This window comes from Arvicanthis niloticus, chromosome 5 (genome assembly GCF_011762505.2).
Source record: "Arvicanthis niloticus isolate mArvNil1 chromosome 5, mArvNil1.pat.X, whole genome shotgun sequence".
NCBI classification, from domain to species: Eukaryota; Metazoa; Chordata; class Mammalia; order Rodentia; family Muridae; genus Arvicanthis; species Arvicanthis niloticus.
In genome coordinates this window covers 22,189,806-22,213,669 of record NC_047662.1, presented here as the reverse complement: position 1 = coordinate 22,213,669, position 23,864 = coordinate 22,189,806, and the positions used below count along the sequence as shown (strand labels likewise).

General features: G+C 44.6%; 2 protein-coding genes across 2 annotated transcripts; one reads left to right on the top strand and one right to left on the bottom strand.

Moving 5' to 3' along the window:
• Positions 1-220: 220 nt before the first annotated feature.
• On the bottom strand, positions 221-3,100 carry Atp5if1 (ATP synthase inhibitory factor subunit 1). Its single transcript, XM_034502975.2, has 3 exons — positions 2,933-3,100; positions 2,749-2,840; positions 221-485 (listed from the first exon to the last, which is right to left on the bottom strand). The coding sequence occupies exons 1-3, from the start codon at positions 3,017-3,019 to the stop codon at positions 344-346; spliced, it is 321 nt and encodes a 106-aa protein (XP_034358866.1). The 5' UTR covers positions 3,020-3,100; the 3' UTR covers positions 221-343.
• Positions 3,101-5,625: 2,525 nt separating this feature from the next.
• Dnajc8 (DnaJ heat shock protein family (Hsp40) member C8) lies at positions 5,626-22,775 on the top strand. Its single transcript, XM_034503614.2, has 9 exons — positions 5,626-5,767; positions 8,023-8,124; positions 11,575-11,631; positions 13,929-13,995; positions 14,535-14,629; positions 16,583-16,654; positions 19,517-19,608; positions 20,605-20,680; positions 22,033-22,775. The coding sequence occupies exons 1-9, from the start codon at positions 5,690-5,692 to the stop codon at positions 22,153-22,155; spliced, it is 762 nt and encodes a 253-aa protein (XP_034359505.1). The 5' UTR covers positions 5,626-5,689; the 3' UTR covers positions 22,156-22,775.
• The last annotated feature ends 1,089 nt before the right edge of the window (positions 22,776-23,864 follow it).

The window sequence follows — 23,864 nt, the reverse complement described above, 5'->3', positions numbered from 1 at the left end:
TTGCTTAGTGGTTCTCAACCTTCCTAATGCTTCAACCCCTTAATGGTTTTGTTGCTACTTCATGACTGTAATTTCACTGCTGTTTTTGATCAGAATGTCAGTATTTGATAGTTCAGATGTTCTTACACAGCTCCTGTGAAAGGGTTGTTCTACCCACAGATGGGGTCTCAAGCCAAAGGTTGAGGACTGCTGCTCTAGACAGTAGAAGGCATCAGGCAAATTTCCTGGTGATAATTTATTATCTGTTAGTAGCACACAGACCAAATATTAATCACTCAAATCAATGTCTCTACAGGAGTGGGGAATGATATGGGCCACTCTGCAAGGGACTGACTGCATGCATTTAGTGATCACTCCTTAGGTTTTTAATCTTCTTCTTATGCCGTTCAATTTGCTTCTGCAGACGCTCTATCTCCTCCTCGTGGTGGTCAATCTCATCCTCATGGTGCTTCTTCAGGGCAGCCAGCTGTTCTCTAGTCTTCTCTCTAAAAAGAAACAGTGGCTGAGGGTTGAATTTCAATCTTTCATCCCAAAGAGATCTTTATTTTACTTTTATTACATTTACTTGTGTGTATGTATATGGGGTGGGGTAGGGGGAGTACAGCTTGTGGGAGTGGGTTCTCTCCTATCAAGTGAGTCCCAGGTATCAAAACTCCAGTTCATGGTCTTGGTTACAGCGCACCTTTAGCCTCCGAGTCATTTCACAGCCTCCCAAGGAGATCTTTAATCATAATCAATGGTCCCTACAGCAGGCAGAGTTAGTGGCTCACTACTGGGATCCCAGCATCTTGAGGGATGCCACAGGAGAGGCTGCTGCAAATCTGAAGGCCTGAGATCCAATATAACTTCAACTACAGAGCGAGTGTCTCAGAAGCTGGAAACCAGGGCTGCGGAGATGACTCAGAGCTTAAAAGACTTGCTGCTCTTGCAGAAGACTGGGGTTCAGTTCCCAGCATCCACATGATGGCCTACAACCATCTGTTCTAGGGAATCCAACTGCTGTCTTCGGATAAGTTCTGAATCTAAGCTTTTTGAGTAGGGAGGGAACATGGCTCAACAATTAAGAGCTCTCCTAGAGAACTGAGGTTCCCTTTCTAGAACCCACACAGCAGCTCACAACTACATGTAACTGTGGTTCCGGGGTTCTAGCCTCCACAGGTACCAGGTACTCATGAGGTATACACACATATGCAGGCAACACACACACACACACACACAAAATTGGGAGTGGAGAGATGGCTCTGAGATTAAGATAATGTATTTCTCTTCTAGAAGAATCCAAATTCAATTCCCAGCACCAATGCCAGACACCTCACAACTATCTGTAACTGTAACTTCAGGGATCTACTGACTCTGGCTTGTGATGGTCCCCACACACTTGGCACAAGCGTGCACACATATACACAAAAACACGTTCATACAGGGATGTTTAAATAGAAGACATTTGTTTTTATTTTATGTGTATAAATGTTTTGGCTGCATTTCTTTTTAAACAAGGTCTCTTTATGTGTGGCTGTCATAGAACTAAATATGTAGACCAGTCTGGTCTCAAACTCATAGAGATCTGCCTGCTTCTCCCTCAGTCTCCAGAACACTGGGATTAAAGGCATGTACCATATGCATGCACTGTCCATGTAGGGCCAAAAGTGATGGCATGGAACTGGAGATATATAGATATAGATATATAGGTATAGATATCTATATCTATATATCTCCAAGGGTACCTAATCTCTAATTCCCAATGTGCACCTATACTTGTGCACATATCCGAACAGTCACAGAATGAAAAATAAATCTTTAAAAGAAAAAAAAACACAATCCAACAAAACAAGAATACATAAGGTAAAGGATATACGTCCCAAGCTAGGAGTAGTGGTATAAGCTTCTAATTCCAACACTTGGAAGGCTGAGGCAGGAGAATTACCATCCTGATGTTTGTTTGTTTTGGTACTGATGAGACTTGAACCCCAGGCCTCTGTTTAAGCCCTTATTCTATAAATGAGCGACAACCCCTATGTGCTTAGGACAGAGACCAAAGGAGAAACGGAAGCAAGATTCTGGCTGCTCTCCAGTGGACAGAAGTTAGTTAAAGATAACTCAGGGCCGGGAAAGGTTGTAGATAGGCCTAGTCCACTCCCTACTTCTAACCAGTGGAGAGAAATGTACCCAGAGCCTGAGTAGTGTAAAAGTCTCCCAGAGTGGGGGAAGTCTAACCTTGAGCAGGTACTACCTAGTTCTTAAGAACTGGAGACACGTGCAGGATCTAGAAATGGCTGACAGGATCTGAGGCCTCAGGGAATGGACGCAGCCTTAAAAAACTAAAGAGAGGAGAGGGCAGTTGGGAAGAAAAGATGGGAGTGACAGGTGAGTGAGCCTGGCTCAGAAGCTCTGCACGTCCTGGCTAGCTGGATGTAAACACCGCTCAGAGCACCCGGGGAGTCTAGCACAACCCAGAGTGCACATGAGATTAGGGCGGTCGGGGAAGAAGAGGACAAAGGATAAATTAGAAGACGAGCCTTGGGCTGAGTCCTGCAGAACCGGTGTAAAAGGTTTAGGGCTGGGTGGGAGGCCAGCAGTGTGATGCTGGTTGTCTCGACCACGTTGAGACGTGATGGCTTCGTCAGCCTGGGAATTCTGCCAGAAGATGGGCGCCCCAGGGGACCAGGTAAAGATGGGTGGAGCGACAGAGAGCGTACAAAGGACAGGGAGGGCGATTGGGGGCTGGACTTGGGACCAGGTGGGCCTCACCGGAAGTACCGATCCTCTTCAGCCTTCTCCCGTTTTCCGAAGGCCCCACCAGCTTCTCGGATGGAGCCAGCGCCCGTATCCATGCTCTCCGACTGCAGAGAGAGTCGTGGACATGAAAAAAAGGCACAACAAAGGAGAGAGGACCCGCGCTCCGCAATGGGCGGTGGGTCGTGCCGTCACTTACCGAGTCCGAGCCGAAGCCTCGGGTTTGTAGGACCCTCATACCCCAGACACCGAGCCGAGCTCGAGCCGCCAACGCCGAGCCTGCCATTCTCTTCGGGGCGGTTCAGCTAGCGTCGCGGGAAGTGGCTGCTTCTCTCCTAGCGCGCTAACTGCGAGGGCGACTGAACCTCCAATCTAGACGGCGGGGAGGCGGGACGAACACGGAAACAGCGAATCAGGAAGGAGGAGGCGGGGCTTATGCCATTCCGCAGCGATTGTTGTGAGAGAGGAGGTTTTGCGTTTTAGCTAATAAACTGGGCTCTGACGTATCAGGACCCGGGGGTCTACCGAGCGCTGCCTGAAGATGAAATCTTGGCTTTTGGTCTCTTTAGAATGAGGCATTTTGTTCACTCCCACCGCACTATTTCTGTCCTAAGGTCGATTTTATTAAAAATGTACATGATGGCCATCCCTATGGACATACATATGAGGAAATACAAGGTTTGTGGTAGCTATGGCGACAGCCTGGATATCGAACTCCAACATACCTCTATTTATACATATGAAATCGTGTTCCTCTCTTAAGAGGTGTTCTTGTTCTTTGGTTATATTGCCACCGGAGTCTCTTCTCTCACCTTAAATGTCACTTTCTCAGACAAACCCTTCTTTGACTGTCCTAGTCATCCTGACGTCAGCAATTTTTTATCCTGCTTCTGAGTTCTTTCTCACGGTTTACCTTGTGAAGCCATCAGAGCCTTAGTAGGTAGTGAATTAGTATTTTTGAACTGCATTAATATGCAGGTGAATGGACCTAATAACTTGGTGACGGGGACGGGGTACTACGACACTGAAAAGAACATCAAACGAACTGGTGGTACAAACCTGTAATCCCAGCACTTCTGAGGCACATGAAGAGAGGAAGAGCAGGCATGTTTAATCTAGCCTAGTCGACAACGGGAATTCTGGGCCCGCCAGGGCTTCATAGCAGGATCCTGTTTTAAGAAACAACACGCCCCCCCCCCCCCCCAAACACAGGGCTAGTGCTGGACCCCAGTGGTGGAAGGAGAGAACTGACACCTGAAAGTTGTCCTCTGACCTTTCCATGTGCATTGTGGTATGGTGCCCCCACCAATAAATAAGTATAATTTTAAAAGTTAAATAACAAACTCCAAGCACAAATACTTGTACATGCATATTCATAATATCTTCCATCTCATTTTGTCTCTCCTTCCCTGAGATCTGTTGTAACTCAGGATGGCCTCACACTCCCAATGAAGAGAGCTGTGATCCCTCCTCGTTCTGCCGCAACCTTCCAAGTTTTGTGGTCACAGGCATGTGCCCAGCTTCATAATACTATTTCACAATGGTCCAAAGGTGAGAATAACCCAAATGTAGAACTACTGAAGAGGTCAACAAGTCATCACATAGACATACTTTTGTGGAATTTGATGCCACCATAAAATGGAGTAAAAAAAAAAAATTTTTTTTTTTTTGACACAGATTTTTCTTCACAGGCCTGGCTGTCCTGGAACTTACTCTGTAGACTAGGCTGGCCCCAAACTCAGAAGATCTGCCTCCCTCTGCCTCTTGAGTACTGAGATAGACTTCACTGGGATAAACTTTTAAAAAAATGCTACTTGGTGGTTACCCACGACGATCCCAGCACTCACAGGAGACAGGCGGATTTCTGTGAGTTTGAGGTCATCCTGGTCTAGAGAGAGAATTCCAGGACAACCAAGGCTACATAGAGAAATCCTTTGTCAAAAAATAAAAAACTGCTACATGAAAAAAAACTAAATACAAAAAGAATTGTATAAGTAGATTCTATCCATGGGAAATGTCTAGAATAATAGGTATATACAGAGACAAGAGATTGTTTTTTGTCAGAGACTGGGGAAGAGGGAAATATATATAGTGATTTTTCAAGACAGGTTTCTTGGTGCAGCCCTGGCTGTTCTGGAAATAAAAAAAATTTTTTTTTTTAAATTAAAATATGTGGCTAGACATAGTGGTGCATGCATCCTAGAACTCTGGAAGCGGAGGCAGGCAGATCTTGGTGAGTGCAAAGCCAGCCTAGTCTACATCATGGGTTCCAGCAGCCAGGCCAATGTAGAAAGACCCTGTCTCAAAAATAAAACAACAAAATAGGGTGTGTGGTCTGCAACGGCTGGCTATGGCATACATTTGAAGTCAGAAGGCAACTTTTGGGAGTCTTTTTTTTTTTTTTTTTTTTTAACTCTGTGGGTCTTGGAGTTGAATTTAGGTTGTCAGGTTTGGAGGCAAGCACCCTGGCTGGCTGAGCCATCTCTTAGGCCCTTCACTTTAATTTTTTAAAAAGCCCAAGTACACTACTTTAATCTCAGCATTCGGAGGCAGAGGCAGACAGATCTCTGAATTCGAGGCCACCATGGCCTGTGTAGTGAGTTCCAGGACAACCAGGGCAACACAGAGAAGCCTTATTCTGAAAAACCAAAACCAAAACCAAAAAAAAAAAAAAAAAAGAAAAAAGAAGAAAGAAAGAGAGAGAGAAAGAGAAAGAAAGAAAGAAAGAAGGAAAGAAGGAAAGAAGGAAAGAAGGAAAGAAGAAGGAAAGAAGGAAAGAAGAAGGAAAGAAGGAAAGAAGGAAAGAAGGAAAGAAGGAAAGAAAGAAAGGTAAGTAAGTAAGTCTCGGCCCCTTTAAGAACAGCTGGCCGACGGAGGCGAGTCCAGGAAGGCGGGCTTGCACGGTCACGTGAGACTGCGCTTGCGCAGAACGGTCACGTGGTGGCTAGCCGGGAAAATGGCGGCTTCGGGAGAGAGTGGTGCTTCGGGCGGCGGAGGCAGCACAGAGGAGGCATTTATGACCTTCTACAGTGAGGTGAGCCCGGAGTAAGGATGGTGGCCTCAGGGCGACCGCGCTCCGGCTCTGTCCGCCGCGGCCGGGGGCGGCGAGACGCCTTCCCGGACCGTTGGCCCGCGCCGCCTGGCCTGGGGACTGCGGACCGGCTGCGGAGTGCGTGCGCGACCGCCACTGTGGCTGCTGAGGTCCCCGGAACGCGGCGGGGCGGCTGGGCCTGTGGACCCAGACCCGGAGAGGGGCCGGCGAGCTGCTTGTCGCGCGATACAGCCTGCTGGCTGTGGAGTCTCCGGCTGGCGGAGGCCGAGCTGCGGCGCACCTACTTTTATTTGTAAACAGGAGGGAGGCCTTTTCCCACTCCTCTGCCATGAATTGTGTGAGTGGCGATTTCTGCGGCTTATCAGTGCTGAGCACTGTTCATCGTGACAAGAATGCGTTATGTGACCCCCATCTTTAACATGACGAACCTTAAGAGGGTGCATACGTACTTGGTGTCAGGTAGGACAGGAGTGAACTTGCTCTGAGCCTTGTTGACATTTGCATCGCCAGTGCCTAATGCATGGTGGATGTTTCGCATATATTCGTTGATTAAATGAATGGATAGACTGAGTAAAAGCAGGCTATCTGGCGTCAGAGGCCCTCAGTTAGCCTAACTGCTGTTGAAATCTTTCAAGACATCAGTTCCCACACTTGTAAGCTAATATTGTAAAAGTTTTCACAATGATTAAAGGACTTATGTATAAGAAAACAGCTTGAAAATTGCAAAGTAGAAGCAAAGCATTCGTTTTTGAACTAAGTAGTATCTGGTAGCCCAGGTTGGACCCTCCTGCTTCAGCCTCCAAAGTTCTGGGACTAGAATACTTGTTACCTTATGAAGTAATTTTTTTTCCCCCACAGTGTTGGCATATTTTGCTTTGCTCACTGTTTGAGAAATTTCAGTCCATCTTGGTGGAAAATGGAGGCTGGGCAGTTCACATCTTCAGTCAGGAAGCAGAGAAGAATTCATGTGCTTCCCAGTTTAACATTGGGAATCAGCACATACTCTATATCCCTCTTTTTGTCTTTCTAGCTTTTTGAGCCAAGAGTTTCCCTGTGTATAACCCCAGTTATGTTGGTTTTCTGTCTGTAGACCAGGCTTGCCTTGCCTGTCTGCCTAAGATGGTTGCCTCCATCACCCAGCTTGTCTTTTTGTTTTTAAGACAAGTTCTCTATGAAACTTAGGTGGGCTTACTTACTCACTTTGTAGGGTGCTTGGAACTAGGGGTCATTCTCCTGCTTCAGCCTCCCAAATGCTAACATACAGGAATGAGCCACCTCACCCAGCTAATTTCTTTTGCCAAGGATCAAAACCAGGGTTTTATGCACACTGGTAACAACTGAGCCACCTCGTAGGTCTCCCATAATGGTGTTGAACTTCTCTCGTGGTCATGGTTCAGTGTAGTTGCATTTTTCCTTTCAAAATGAAAAAAAGTGGATTAATTGTACCCACATGCAGGTATTTAGTTATGTGGTGGTAGCTGCTGTGTTTGTTATCTGGGAATCATCTTACGTCTGATTGTGAGTCAAACTGTTAGGGAAAATTTCTCACAAGTTAGGTAATTGGAAACCTCAGTCTCTGTAAGCCATAATTTTCCTACATGTAAAATAGGGATAATGGGGGCTGGAGAGATGGCTCAGCAGTTAAGAGGCACTGGCCACTCTTCCAGAGGTCCTGAGTTCAATTCCCAGCAACCACATGGTGGCTCACAACCATCTGTAATGGGATCTGATGCCCTCTTCTGGTGTGTCTGAAGACAGCTACCGTGTACTCATAGATAAAATAAATAAATAACAATGTGTTAAAAAAGAAAGCACGGATATAATGCTCATCTCTGAAACAGAATTGTTGACATAAGTGTGAAGTTTAGAAATCGTATGGCGTGTACATGTGTGCACATGTATGTATGCACAAGTGGGTACAGAGACCATTGTCATGTCTTTTCATCGTCCATGTGATGTTTTGAGACAATGTCGAGTGAGCTTTGGGGATCTGCCTGTCTCCTCTTCCCAGCTCTGGGGATACAGACACATATGCCCATGCTTAGCTTTAACATGGGTGGTGGGTATCTGAAAACCATTGTAAAGTAGTTATGCTGCTACAGTCCTCCTTCAGTTTATCAAAGTGCCTTGCACATGGTAGATGTCAATAGTTATTTACTGAGCTTATTAGTGTTGTGTTAAACTAGACATTCAGTTATTTTTTTTACTAATGGAATTATCAACTCTTTTCCTTTTAGGTGAAACAAATAGAGAAGAGAGATTCAGTTCTAACATCCAAAAATCAGATTGAAAGATTGACTCGTCCTGGTTCCTCTTACTTTAATCTGAACCCATTTGAGGTGAGCAGATTGTTACTGTAGAGTCTGGGGAGAAGCTTTTCCTATGTGCAGACAGTATGTACGAGTTCATGATTGTTGCTGTAGCATCTGAGGTGGATACCTTTCCATACATATATGTGTGTAGGGTTGTTTGTTTTGAGACAGTCTCATGTATTCAAGGTTGGCTTTGAACTCCATATTCTTCTGCCTCAACCTTCCAAATGCTGAGATTGTGGAAATGAACGAGCACACCTGGCTAGCTATTTTTGAAACAGGATGTTACTGTAGCTCACTATTACCTGGGGCTCACTATATCCCCGGTTGACTGCTTCAGGCTCTAAGTGCTGGGGTTACAAGTGTAAGCTGTTGAACCTGGCTGGCTTGGGAGCAGACTTATTTATGTTATAGTTTACACCTCACATTCTATTGGTTGGGAATGAAAAAAAGGGGGAAAGTGATGGAATTTTTGTAGCGGGTAGGTTGTCTTTGAGGTTGAATGATTTTTATGTGGTGGATAACCCTAGCCTCTTGTTGTCATGGTAATTCCACTCCTGGGAGGGAGTAGACTTGTTGAGGCAGCTTAAAAAAAACAAATGAGGTAAACTTCATCCTGTTAAATGTTCTTCAACCTTGAGAAGCCCAAATAGACAAGAATTTGTTTGTTTGCTATAGCTGGCTTGATAAATTTATGGTCCTTGACCTTAAAAAATTGTAATGCCAGGTATGTAATTTTCTGTGCACTTGGGAAGCAGAGACAGGGATATCCCTATAACTTTGAGGCCAGCCTGGTCTTATAGCAAGGCTTGGGCCAGCCTAGGGCTCTAGCAAGACTTTGTTTCAAAAAACCAAAGAAAACAAAGCAAAAACTTTGTTAAAACTTTTTTTGTTACAGGAAAATAAAAAATACCAGATATTCAGTAAAAACAGAACTAAGACTAGGGGATTTTAGAGAAGCTAATGCCTTTTGTGTTTTTGAACATATCTCTAATGTAGCCCAGGGTGGCTCTGCCTAGTCCTCCCACTCACCTTCCTGAGTGCCAGGAGTACAGTGTGCAGCACTCTACTGCGCCTGCCTCTGAACATTTCTCAACACTAATCACTGTTTCTCGTGTGATAACAAGCCAAAAGTCATTTGCCTCAAATTGCAGTGAGTTGGCAGTGTGTCTTCCTTTTTTTCTTCAACACAGGGTGTCAGACGGATTCTGGTGCTGCTGCCCTTAGTGGCTCTGTTAGGTCTGTTCCTTTAATCCTCCAAATTTACTGTTGTCATTTTAAAATGTTAATGTATGTGTGCATTTGTATATGTATGCCATGTACATGCCTAGAATCTAGAAGAGGTGTCAGCTGGGGGATGTGACCCACCATGTGGGTGCTCTCAACTACTGAGTCCCCCCCAACCCCCGTATTTATCCATTTGCTGCTCTTACCCACTGAGCCCTCTCTTACCCTTTTCCCCCTCACTCTCTCTGATCTTTGATACTGGGAGTCAAACTCAAAGGGCTTCAGATGTTACTTAAGCATTTTACCATTATTCGTACTAGATTGGCCCTTGGTTTTTTTTTTTTTTTATTTTTTTTTTTGTTTTTTTTTTTTTTTTTTTGTTTTTGTTTTTTTTTGTTTTTGTTTTTTTTTTTTTGCTTGTTTTTCAAGACAGGGTTTCTCTGTGTGTAGCCCTGGCTGTCCTGGAATTTGCTTTGTAGACCAGGCTAGCCTCAAATTCCAAGAGATCCTCCTGCCTCTACCTTATATACACCCACAACATATACATACATACATACATACATATATACATATATACACTTTTAAGTTATGTGAGCATGTGTGGATTTTTGTTCATTGGTCCAGGTGCAAATGGAGACCAGACATCATGTTGGATTCCCTGGAGTTACAGGTGGTTGTGAGCCATCCAAGATGGGAGCTGGTAACCAAATTTGGGTACTCTGCAAGAACATTTTTTTTTTTTTTTTTTGAGACAGAGTTTCTGTGTATCTCTGGCTGTCCTGGAACTCACTCTGTAGACCAGGCTGGCCTCGAACTCAGAAATCCGCCTGCCTCTGCCTACCAAGTGCTGGGATTAAAGGCGTGGGCCACCACTGCAACAACAAGTATTCTTAATCACTGAGTCATCTTTCCAGCCACTATTTTTATTTAAATTATGTGTACATGTCTGTGTGTGGGTCTCTACATGTAACAAGTGAGAGGGGAGCAGACTGTTGCATTTCCTGGAGCTGGGTTACAAGTGGCTGAACTGAGCTCTTCTTGTTCTAGAGCAGTGTGTGATTTTTTTTTTTTTTTTTTTTTTTGGTTTTTCAAGACAGGGTTTTTCTGTATAGCCCTGGCTGTCCTGGAACTCACTCTGTAGACCAGGCTGGCCTCGAACTCAGAAATCCGCCTGGAATTCACTCTGTAGACCAGGCTGGCCTCGAACTCAGAAATCCGCCTGTCTCTGCCTCCCAAGTGCTGGGATTAAAGGCATGCGCCACCACCGCCCGGCAGCAGTGCGTGATCTTAACCTCTAAGGCAGCTCTCCAGCCCCGTTCTTATTTTTATAGTCAGAATCTCTCCTTTTAGCTTAGGTCAGCTTTTAACTCTTTTTTTTTTTTTTTAAGATTTATTTATTTATATGAACTGTGGCTATCTTTAGACACACCAGAAGAGGGCATCAGATCCCATTACAGATGGTTGTGAGCCACCATGTGGTTGTTGGGAATTGAACTCAGGACCTCTGGAAGAACAATCAGTGCTCTTAACTACTGAGCCATCTGTCCGGCCCTAGCCTTTAACTCTTGACAGTTTTGTCTCAACTTCCTAAATACTAGGATTATATATATGAACCAGTATGCTGCGCCCATGTTCATAACTTAACCAGACAGAATCTGCTTGGCAGCCTGACTCTGGGCTTGCCCTCCTCATCCTTTCTTGGCACTCCATGTCAAGCTGCTGTTCTATGTAGATACGATTCTCACCCAGCCTGGGCTCTAGCACTTTGACTAAATACTACTTGGATGGTCACTGTCTTCTTTGTCCCAGGTGAGCTCTGTGCTCTGATACGGAGTTCTGTACTATAAGATTGAGTGTATAGCACTTCACTTGGTTTTACTTAATGATATTACTTATACTGTCCAGGACTGAAGTGGAGACAGAAGGCATGCAAGGAGGTGGATACATACTTAAACATGTACACATACACAGATTCTCTCCCTTCCTGGGTTTGTTTCTTTTGAGACAATGTCTCAATATTGGCATTGTATTTGTTACATATCCAAGGATGGTCTTGACTTTCTGATCTTATGTGGTAGGATTCTAGGACTTCTCCTCCACCCCCAATTTTCCGTGTTTGTTTTGAGACTGTGCTGCTTGTAACCAAGGCTGGCCCTGCACTTACCATCTTTCTGCCTCTGTTTTCCTAGGATTGAGATGACATATGGGCAACCATGTCCAGCTTTACAGTTTTGATCTTGGTTCTTCCAGGTTCTTCAGATAGATCCTGAAGTGACAGATGAAGAAATAAAAAAGAGGTTTCGTCAGGTACGCTATTGCTGCTCTCATTAGAGTATGGGCTTCCTGTTTGTTTCTTCCAGATGGGGTCTCATGCAGCTTAGGCTTGTCTAGCATTGTTCTACTGTGTAATTAAAGATGATCTTGACCTTGAGATCCTCCTGCTTTTACTGCCTGAGTTCTGGGATTATAGGCGTGTGCCACACCTGGTTTATGGGGTGCTGGGGATTGAACCTAGGTTTTCCTGTGTACTAAGACAAGCAGTCTATCAATTCAGATACATCCTAGATATGATTTTTGAGGACTGGATACTTTTGGGCTGAAATTAACCCCACATTCCTTTTCATCTGAAGACTAGATAACTTGTCATAACCTTACAGTGACATGTATGTATAGTGATATAAAATGTTAAATAATGTAAGAGTAAAAGCTTTTTTGTGGGTATAATGATTTTTATATTTAAATAGAGTATCTACAGACTTATTTTTATTTGAGATAGGGTCTCATGAGACTGTCCTCAAACACTTGGTTTATGTGATTGTTCTACTGTAGCCTTTAAGTAGGTAGGATGTCAGGCACCTACAATATGCCCAACCCACTCAGTAACTTTACGTCTTACAAATGGTTGTAAATACTCAAATACCTCGCTTCGGGTTAGTGAGATGATTCAGCAGGTAAAAGTGACTGCTGTCAAGCCTGACCACCTGAGTGTGATCCTGGGGACCCATATGGTAAGAGAGAGCTGACTCTAGCAAATTGTCCTCTGATCTCCACACACTTGCTGTGGCATGTGTTCACATCTTCCACCCCAATAAATGTAAGAAGATCCTAAGAAATAAATTACCTGGCTTAATGTAACAAGTGCTTTTTGAGATTTCTTCAGGAAAGGTTCTTGCCAGTGTCTTCTTACCTTCCTATGTTCTTTATATTGTCATGCTTCTCACATGTGAGTGGGTCCTGGCCAGTGCTGACAGTCGCACTCCAGTCCTGAATAGCAGTCTTACTGGTGTACTGACACTCGGTGCTGCTCTAGTGAGGCAGGTTTCCACGCTGCTGACTCATAGTTGCTCTGAGCTCCCACAGGCTATATTAAGCTAAGATGTTTTTTGGTTTTGCCTGCTCAGTCATTTCCTATTATATAACTTTATAGCTTTGTTCTTCCTGAGCTCTGATCTGTGCTTAAACTTAGCATCCTATCCTTTCCTCTTCCCATCCTATCCTCTCCCCTTCCCAAAGTCTTGTTTTCCAATGCAGTCCCTTAGCAGTTATTCCCAATATAACACATTTTTTTAGTCCTTAATTAAACTTCTCCTGGTCAACCGAGTTAGGACTTGTTAGTGATTGATGAGATGGCTTCATAGTTAAGAGTATATATGGCTGTAATTTTAATCTGTCCTCTCTCTTAGGAGCTTTGTGCACTTGAACAAGTGCTTTGAGCTTTTTTGTTTGTTTGTTTTTGTTTTTGTTTTTGTTTTTTCTTAGATTTATTTATTTTTATGTATATGAGTACACTGTAGCTGTCTTCAGACACACCAGAAGGGGGCATCAGATCTCATTATGGATGGTTGTGAGCCACCATGTGGTTGCTGGAATTGAACTCAGGACCTCTGGAAGAGCAGTCAGTGTTCTTAACCACTGAGCCATCTCACCAGCCCTGCTTTGGGCTTTTTGTGTCTATTTTACTTCATCTGGTAAATGTGTCCAAATAGTTAAATGAGGTGTCACATACAGAAGGCTTTCAGTGGATGTTTTGATACTTTGAATGTTAACCACTGTCTATCCTCCTCTGTGTTGAGGTTTTGAGAATGGGTCTCCATATTCAATTTATGCTAATTACTTGCATTGGTCATTTTGCCCACACAACAAACTAGATGTAGGTACTTTGTGTCTTTCCGGAGATAGAGCAGGAAGTGAGGTGAAGTTGGGCTGACTGAGTTGCTCAGGATTGCAAAGCTAGCATGTGACTGAGGTTAGAATCACAAATCAGGACTGTGGGTCTAGGACTTTTGGGGTTAACAGTAGGTTTGCATCTCCCAAAATGGTTCTTTGTGCTCCATGTAATTTATCTCCCATCAGTGGCAGTGAGTCAGGAGTCAGTCTTTTTTTTTTTTTTTTTAGATATTTTATTTACACTTCAGATGGCATCCCCTATCCCCATTCCCCACCCCCACCCCAGGAGTCAGTCTTATAAATGTCTGAAAGAATCATCTGCAGGTTTTTTTTTCCCTACAAAAAGTTCATATTTTACTTACTTATACTGGTGTGCTTGAAGAGTTCAGGTCACGTTCATGAACTGCTGATGACTCTGCCTTCTCTGTTCCGTGCAGTTGTCCATCTTGGTGCATCCAGACAAGAACCAGGACGATGCCGACAGAGCACAGAAGGCTTTTGAAGGTATTTGTACACTTACCTATATTTGAGTAATATGTATTGTTGATGCTCAGGAGTAACTGGTTATGGAAAAGCTGTCGAGTTCAGTAAAGCAGCCATTTAAGCAGAATGTTTCCTTGGGGGCCGGGTGTGTAGCTCAGTGCTTGCCTAGCATGCTTGAGGCCCTGGGTTCAATCCCCAGCACTGCAGAGAAAGTGCACCTTAACCTTGCTTTGTTAAACGTTTGTGTCTGCCAATATACTTTTGTTGCATAGGCTCTTTATTCTTTGCTAAACATAAGTGGGAAATACTTTATCAATCTATTAAATCTAGATGTGGTATATTTAGCCTTGAGTGTATATTTAATAATTTTTTTCTAAGACTTTCAAGGTCATTGCTATGGTTGTATGCTTTTTTTTTTTTTTTAAATGGGCTTAACGGTAAATAATTTATCAAAGTAGGGAATGTTTTTAGACAGTGCAAGTCCATTTTCACTGCCTGAGTATAGCTCAGACTTTGAGAGGGTATTTGCAGAAACAGTTAACTTCAATGTTTTGCATTAGCTGTGGACAAAGCTTACAAGTTGCTACTGGATCAGGAACAAAAGAAGAGGGCCCTGGATGTAATTCAGGCAGGAAAAGAATACGTGGAACACACTGTAAGTATCTCTAGTGCTGCTGTGTTTACAGGAAGTGACAGCAAGCCTGGGGCACCATGTAGAAGGGTGTGTGCAACCTAGCCGTGCAGACCACTGGTCATTCACTCTACTGGTTAGCTGTGCTGCTCAGAAAGAGTGCCCAAAGCTAGCATCCTTTCCTGAGAGGAGAGCTCAAGGTGAGGTGTGGCTAGGACACTGCCACTCCCACTTCCCTACCAGTCCTATGTGGTGTTGACAGCCACTGTTGTTCTCCAGCTGAGGTACCATCCTACCTCAGAGTGGGGAAGTGGAGCTGCTCTGACCCTGTTGACTCCCTGGTTATACTTTTGTTGAAGGATTTAGAAATGAGAGAGGCTGTCAGGGAGCTCTGAGTGAATGTCCAGATTAATGATAGCAATCTTAAAACTCAGATGAACAAATTAAATTACAACTTTTGTTTGTTTAAAGTGGGGTCTTGCTGGGATTGCAGGACAGTATAGCCTGGGCTGGTCTTGACTTTTAATTCTCCTGCTTTACCTCTTGAGCCATGGGATTATGGGTTGTATGCCATTGCATCTAGGTGTAAATACCTTTCTTTTTTCTTTTTTTTGGTTGGATTGTTTTAAAAGAGGGTCTTACGTAGTTCAGACTGGCCTTGAATTTGCTATGTACTTGAAACTGACTGTAAATTCTTTATAAGTGTCAGATTTGTTTATTTTATGTGTATGAATGTTTTTTCTGCGTGTATGTATATATGTGCACCATGGGCATGCCTGGTACACAGGGAGGTCAGAGGAGAGTGACATGATCCTCTGGAGGTTTATGGGATGGTTCAGAGCCACTGTGGATGCTGGGAACTGAACCTGGATCCTTGCAGGAGCAGCTGCTGAGCTATGTTAAGAGCACTTGACCTGGCATTCCTGATCTTTCCCCATGTGCAGTTGCTAGGATTCTAGGCACGAACCACTGTGCCCAGTTAGAAAGCCTCGCTTTTTTTTTTTTTCTTTTTTCTTTTTTAAACCAGTGGAGCAAGAATCTTAAGACCATGCCAAGAGTGATTTGAATGGAGAGTGAATCAGGAGTCCACTTTTGTTTTGAAGAGCTTTGGAATCTGAATCAGAACTTTGTAGGCGATAACAATGAAGATGGACCCATTTTAGATAAGGACGAGGAGGGAAAGTAGGAAAAGGAAGGGTCTGGAACTGGGTCCTGCTGGTCGCACGTCACCCTGCACTTGTAGGGGCAGAAGAGCATGGGACAATTTCTGCAATCCTTTCTGTATTTTGCTTATAAAAAAATCACCATTAGGTGGCAGTAAAGTGTTTCTGAACCTGGCCGCCTCTCCTAGGTCACTGATGGGAGTAGTGTCAGTCTCCTGTCAATTCTTTTTTTTAAAAAAAGCTCAGTATTGGCCAGAGTGATGAGCGTATCCATTAGTGCCATGTGAAAATAATGGTTCTGGGAATTCAGTGGAAACTACCAAGAATGCACTTTTAGAAATACTATTTTTACCTAAAATGCCATACATTTTGTAGATCCTTCTAAAGCTTGGCAAATGTGCTTTCTTTGCTATAACTATGTGACCACAAGTTAAGAAAGCTAATGGCCACGTCTAAGGCTGTTGTTGGCTGTGGCGCAGCCTTTGTGAGTTGGGGACAACATCTCTGCTGGTTGCCCTTTCCCTGGTGTCTGGTGTGGGTGCAGGCTAGAGTGGGTTTTAGATGGAGGTAGAAGAAGGGACCCAAGGCTCCAAGTCTCAGTTGCTTTTTACAGTGTTTTCTATCAGAAGTTATTGTTGTTGTTATTACAGTTCTTATTACTAGTGGTGCAGGAGGAGGCTCTTGCCTTCATCTTATCCTACACCTATGGAAAAGTGTGTTATCCTATCCTTATGGAAAAGTGCACGTATATACAGCTCAGTGGCTAGTCTTAAAGGATGAGTACTCATCTTTTGATGAAAAAATTTCTTTTTAGGTTAAAGAGCGAAAAAAACAACTAAAGAAGGAAGGAAAGCCTACAAATGTAGAGGAAGACGACCCCGAACTGGTGAGTTGCTGTGGGAAACCACGTTATCCTGTGGGGCAGGTGGATTAAATCGTGTAGAATAACATTCATTCACCTTTTTATCCTGTGTGTGTATATGTTTGTCTTGCACATGGGTATGTGTTACATGTGTGGTGTGTGCAGGAGACCTGGGTTCAGTTCCTAGCACACACATGATGCCTCACAATGCCTTGTTAAATAACTCCAGTTCCAGCAGATCTGATGCCTTCTCTTGTCTTCTGCTGACACTTCACACACACACACACACACACACACACACACACACAGTTAATTAAAGAAAAAACTTAGGAAAGCCAGGTGTGGTGGTTCATACCTTTAACCCCAGCAGTTGGGAGGTAGAGGCAGGTAGATCTCTGAATTTTGAGGCCAGCCTGGTCTATAGAGTAAATTTTATCAAAGCCAGTGAGGGTAGCACTGAATAGCAGAGGCTGTGGAGGGGTGCTCAGCCGCCTTTGTTAGACAGCCAGACCACCAGCCCAAAGATGGCCCCGCCCACAGTGGGCGGGGCATCTCCATCAAATACTAAGTAAGAGAATGTTGTACAGTTAGGTCTTATGGAGGCAGTTTTTTCAACCAATGTTCCCTCCCTTTAGATAATTCTACTTTGTGTAAAGATGGCATAAAACTAGCCAGCACATACTCATAGACACACATATATATACTTACACATACACCCATATTCACTTGTACAAAAGAACTTAGAAGTTGGGTTCTGGGGAGATGGCTTTTGTTTATTTTTAATTTTTAAACTCTATGTGCATGGGCGTTTTGCCTGCATGTATGTATGTGTACCACATATACGATTAGTACTCTCAAAGGCCAAAGGAGGGCATTCAGTCTCCAGAGAATGGAGTTACAGATGGTTGTTAGCCACCATGTGGGTGCTGGGAACTGAATCTATGTCCTGGAAGAACAGCCGGGGCTCTTAACCACTGAGCCATCTCTTTACCTCACTATTTAGTGCTTTTAAAGATACTAAAATGTTTTCTGCTGGGGAATTGGCTCAGTGGGTCAAATGCCTGCCATATAAGTCTGAGGATCAGAGTTTAGGTGGCTCACTGGTAAAGAGCATGTATAGACTCAGGCAGAGTGTAGTTCCCAGCATCCACATAGTGGCTGGTAACGGTCTGTATCTCTAGCTCCAAGATCTGACCCCCTCTTCTGGACTTGATATGTACACTCAGATGTGCACAAACCTACATACAGCCACACACACACATAATTAAAATAAATCTTTTAAATAAAAAAATGAAAAAAACAAAGAAATAGAGGCTGGAGAGAAGGCTCATCAGTGAAGCACTTCCTGCTCTTGCAGAGGACCTGGGTCCGGTTCTCAGGGACCACATGATGGTTCACAACTATCTATAACTACAATTCTGTGGGATTCAGTGACTTCTTACCTTTATGGGCAATACACACATAATGCACCCACATACTCGTGTATAAAATGAATACATTAAAAGGAGGGGGGCTGGAGAGATGGCTCAGCAGTTAAGAGGACTGGCTAATCTTCCAGAGGTCCTGAGTTCAATTCCCAGCAACCACATGATGGCTTACAACCATCTGTAATGGTATCCGATGCCCTCTTTTGGTGTGTCCTATAGTGTTCTCACATATATAAAATAAATAATTTTTTTTAAAGCCTTCATGAGTGTAGTGCACACCTATGATCTAGCAGTTGGGAGGCTGAACAGGGGATTGCCCTGAGTTTGAGCCCGGCTCGGGCTCCATAGTTAGACTCCATCTCCAGTAAACAGCCCACAACAAACAGAACCTAAGCAAAACCTCACCCAGCTGACTGAAAGCAAAGAAGTAAAGTGCTGACAGGGACCTGGGATTTGTAATGACTGTGGTGGGATCTGGCCACTCATCTTTACTTGCTTTTTAATTTGTACAGGTTCTAATAGCAGTCCTTGTAATAATAATAATAACTGCAACATACTTTCTTGAAAGGCCCTTGGTGGACTGGGAGTTAAATGTGGTGGTAGAGGTTTTACTTGAGGGACCTTGGGTTTTATTCTCCATACTGTAGAAGCCAGTAGGGCTCTTGTCTTTAAAGTTTCCACTGAATGTTGTGTCATATGCTCCTATCAGTGTATTGCTTAAGGTGTACCGTGTAAGGTGAACTGGCTACAGAGACACAAATGGCTCAGTCAAGGTAGAACATGTCTGTTCTGTGCAGTAGGCCTAGGCAGGTGGCTGCTGACATGGAAGCTCTGCACCATGTGTCCTTCAAGGTCTTGGCTCTTCTATGGCTCTGCCCACAACCATGTGGCTCCCACCTTCCTAGTCCAGGTGTCTCATCACCTTACTCACATGGCAAACAAGAGAATAAAGGAGGGGTAAGAGATATGCCACCCCTTCCCAGAACATCCTAGATGTCGTCTGTAAGTACGTCACTAAACTCTGAGTCACACGGCCATACCTAGCTATGAGGAAGTGATTAGTGGCATAAGACAGGATTGCAGTTTTGGGTATTTGTATGCCCCCATCCGTTTACTATGTAGGATTCAGCTTTGTTCTGTTTACTAAACCAAAATTATGAAGTCTTATGAAAAGGAAGGGTAGAAGTTAGTTAGTCTTGGAACTTTGGAGAAGAGCAACCTGTAAAATCCCAAGTGGTGGCACCTGTGTGTATGTGTCCTTACAGAGCATCTACAGGCTGGAGAGGAAAGGTCTCCTAGGCAGGTGCCTTTTCTCTCAATACTGAGAAGACAGTATTGCTAATTGCTTCTCCCTGCAGACAGTTCATTGCCCAGTGGTAATCTTCAGGGCTCTAAATGTAATTGTTTGATGTCAATGTTGATGTGAAATGTATTTTCTTTGTCCTTAATTTTCTTACAGTTCAAACAGGCAGTCTACAAACAGACCATGAAGCTGTTTGCTGAGCTGGAGATTAAAAGGAAAGAGAGAGAAGCCAAAGAGATGCATGAGAGGTACATATCCCCATGTCCATCCCAGCCCCATTTAAATGCACACGAGCTCACTCGGGTCTCTGCGGAGTTTCTGATGAATCTGGTAGCAGGGCATTTACAAGAATAAGCTGGAGAGGCAGGGATACAGCCCAGTGGTGCAGCTCTTGCCTAGCATACATGAGACCAGACTGTCTGAGCCAGTCAGACAGTGTAGACTTTGGAGAAATACTGACTACACCTGGCCATTGGGAGTTTACTTCTATTGAGGAGTGCAATGTTTTCTTCCTCTTTGGAATGCAGTAGAGTTTTTGAGGCTCTTGAGGCTAGAATCTTTTCTAGGCTGTGTAGCTGCGGCTGTGGTGAGTAGATAAGGTTGTAATGGAATAACTTTAACGTGTTACTCGGCTTAATTGTGATTTCCTTTGATTGTCAGACGTGTGGAAGTTGCCAGGTATGGTGGAACACACCCATGATCCCAGCACTTGGGAGGTAAAGGCAAAAAAAAAAAAAAAAAAAAAGTAGATCAAGACTATTTTTGGCTAAATAGCAAGTCTGAGGCCAGCTTGGATTACTTAAGACACTGTTTCAGGGGAAAAATAAATAAATAAATAAAACAGAGAGAGAAGCCAGGCCTGGTGGTACATGCCTTTACTCCTGGCAGAGACAGGCAGATCTCCTATGAGTTTGAGGCCAGCCTGGCCAGGGCAGCCATGACTGTTACACAGAGATACAAACAAAAACAAAAAACAACAAAACAAGCAAATTTAAAAAAAAAAAAAAAAAAAAAAAAAAAAAAAGAAAGAAAGAAAGGAAAATCCAAAAGGAAACATTGGGGTCGATTTTGCTTCTGCACTTTCTGTTGTTGGCTCAAGTAATTAGATTTTGCTAGTTGCATTTTAGGTTTTTGGATTTTGTCATCTGTATGTTTAGGATGAGGCCTCCCCTGCTGGGACTCTGTGCTCCTGTGCCTTAGCTCTTGTGAGCACTGAATAAAGACTGCTCTGCTTTCCCTCCCAGGAAGCGACAGAGAGAAGAGGAGATTGAAGCCCAGGAAAAAGCCAAGAGAGAAAGAGAATGGCAGAAAAACTTTGAGGTGAGTGTCTGAGGCGAGGAGCTGAGGTGGGTCATTTTGGCAGCTAAAGAACTGTCTGGGACAGACAGGGAAGTGGGGTGTATGGGTGAGAGCCGGCCCTGGAGAAGCAGTCAGGGCTGCTTCGCCTTCGTAGCTTTCCCTGACACAGGCACTGGCATGCGCAGCCACCAAATGGGCCCAGCACAAGTAACATTAAGCACCCCACTTAGCTTTGAGGACAGTTTGTGAAAACAGGAGGGGAGGTGAGGGTTGAGCTAAGTTTTCCTATAGTCCAGTCAGGCTTGAGCACTGAATTCCTGATTCTCCACCTTTAACCTCCCAAATATTGGGATTAAGGGCTACATGGTTAGACTACATACAAACCACTGGAATCAGGTTCTTGTGACCCAATTATCCATTTTGCAGAGAGACTTCTGACATTTTAGTTTTTGTTTTTAAGACAGTCTCACCTTATAGCCCAAGGTATCTTGGAAGTTACTATGTAGCTTAGGCTGTCCTTGAACCCTTGATGATCTTCTTCCCTCAGCCACTCCAGTGCTGGGACTACAGGTACGAGCCACCACACCAGCTCACCTTGTAGCTTTTGAACTGGGTTCATTGCTCTTCAGGTGTCCGGCTGAATTGTCGATTGCATTTGGTCCTAGGAGTTAGAATTTAGTGTAGAGTTTGGCTAACTGTAATTGTTGGCTCTGTCTCTGTCCAGCTTTATAGAAAGGGAGACCGAGTAGCCCATCCGATAGTGAGGTAGAGATCTTTATGCTCAGAGACGAGCTGGTCTGGGGACATCCCATGGAAGTTGTCAGAAGGGCAACAAGGTGAAGAAAGAATGGCTGTGCTCCCAGCTGGTTCTGTGGTTAACGACTAGTCAACCCCTCGTCGATGTACAGTCCTGTCCATCGCACACTGTAGTCAGCTTTTTGTAAAGGTTAGAAGAAACAAGCGAGGCATGATGGGGTACATGTTTTGTCCCAGCAGTTGGGAGGCAGGGGGAGGCAAATCTCAGGGGGTTCAAGGCCAGCTTGGTCTACTTAGTATGCTCCAGGCCAGTTAAGGATACATAGTGAAATGCTGTCTTAAAAACATGGAACAAAATGTAGTAGTAAGCTAGCTCTAGGAGTGTATGGAGCACCCGCCCAGAGGTCCACAGCAAGCTGCTTTGAGAGGGTGCTGGGAAACTTCACTGGGTTCTTAGAGGAGGGAGAAGGCCCAGCCTGGCTCTCTCTACTCTTGGACTATTCCAGAGGGCTCATCAGGGTTGGGCTACGGGAGGACGTAGGTGGCAGGACAGGCTCAGCCCCTTTGTTCGTTAATGAACTTACCTTGACCTTTAATGAATATTAATGACCTTTCAGGAAAGTCGGGATGGTCGAGTGGACAGTTGGCGAAATTTCCAGGCAAATACAAAGGGGAAGAAGGAGAAGAAGAATCGGACCTTCCTGCGGCCACCGAAAGTCAAGATGGAGCAGCGGGAGTGAGCAGCGGGACCGCAGCCGGACCTCTCTGCCCGGAGCCTCACTGCCTCCTCCTGCTTCAGGGACTCCTTCTTTCTCCACCGCCACCTGACATAGAGTAGCGATTGCTTTTTAGTCTATTTTGTTTTCAATACAATTTAATATCAATCAGAGTAATTCTTTGTACATCGAGAGGAGGGGCTTGGTTTAACTTCCCCTATCCTTACCCACGGAACCACCAGGATTGGAAGAAGCTACTGACTCGTGTCGCCTTCTTTTCCCACAGCCTGTAACTTAATGTTTTATATTTGAATTGTGGTGGCTAAAGGGTCATGTATAGTTTGTGGAAATCTTCCAATTAAATGTCTTGCTTACAATGGTGTTGCCCTGACTCCAGATCAGCCCAGGCCACCTTGGGAAGCCATCCTTGAGGCCCTCACTCCAACAGGAGAGGCACTGTGGACTCACATGGTAGTCACTTGTTGCCCTAACGCCCTGTGGTGTTTGGCACAAGGCTTCCAGCCACTTAAACCTGTCCACTTTCCAAAGAGTTCGCCATCTTCCAGCCAATCCCATTGTGTCCTCGCTTGTCTGCATTCATTAGTGGTAATATTCTTTTACGTATAATAAATTTTTATACCCAAGCCTTTGATCTTTTCTTCCTTGGATGTGTCTCTAAGAGCAGGCAAGTCCATTATCTTCCATGGCCCAGCCCTGTTTTGCAGCTGGACGCACATAACTCCCTCCCTGTATGCCTCACAGCTGAGGTGCAAAGGCTGAGGAAGACACATGAACCCGATAGCAGGAAGCTTGTGTTGACACCACACCTTACAACTGCTAAGTGAAAGGTCCAGGAAGCGGTTTCCCCAGATGCACTTGTCCGGGAAATGGACCTGAGGATACCCTCTAGTGAACAGAAGGCAGCAATGAACAACAGGCAGAATAAGCCTTGCTTCTGTGGGCTGGACACCTCCAGTTCGCAAAGAGATTTAAGTTTGTCAATGAGAGGAGGAATCTGGAGCAGTTAACAATGACTGACATAGCTGGGGAGGACATGAGGGGAAGATGTTTAGGTCAGGAGAAGTCACCCCAGATGGCTGGCAGTGAGGTCATAACCAGAAATACTCTGCCTGGAGCCTGGGGACGGAGCTAGAATCAGGAGTTCCTTGTCACCTTCAGCAATTTGGGTTTCAGTGAGGACATCGTATTTTCTAGAAGGAATAGTTTATTTCCCTCTTGCCACATTTTGGCCATGGACTGGCCTGGAAGAACAGCAGTGACCCTCACCCCGTGCATAACATTGCTTAGAACAGCTTTCTCTGTGGTGATCCAGCTAGAGAGAGGGGTTCTTGGGCACTGACTGAATTAAAGTCTCACAGCCAGGTCTGACTTCTACCTAGGGCAGTACCTTCACAGGCCCCTTGTCCCCCAGAGTGGGAAAGGGGAGCTCCCGGCAGCAGGCAGCAGAAGACTCCCTCCCTGGAGGACTGCTAAAAGACTAGCTACTCCACTCCTTTTCGTGTGGTTGCCTGAGTTAAAGCCACCACCCCACACCTTCCATGGCACAGCCAACAGCTAACGAGTCCTCACTGGGTCCAGGTAAAGCGGAGGGAGGCAGTGAGGTAGGGTGAGTGAGGCTCCTGGTATTTGAGTCAGTAATGATGTCAAGCCTTGACTTCCTCTTGTGAAGTAGCCATTGTGCCTTCTGAAATCAGCTTTGAGTCTTTTCTGTC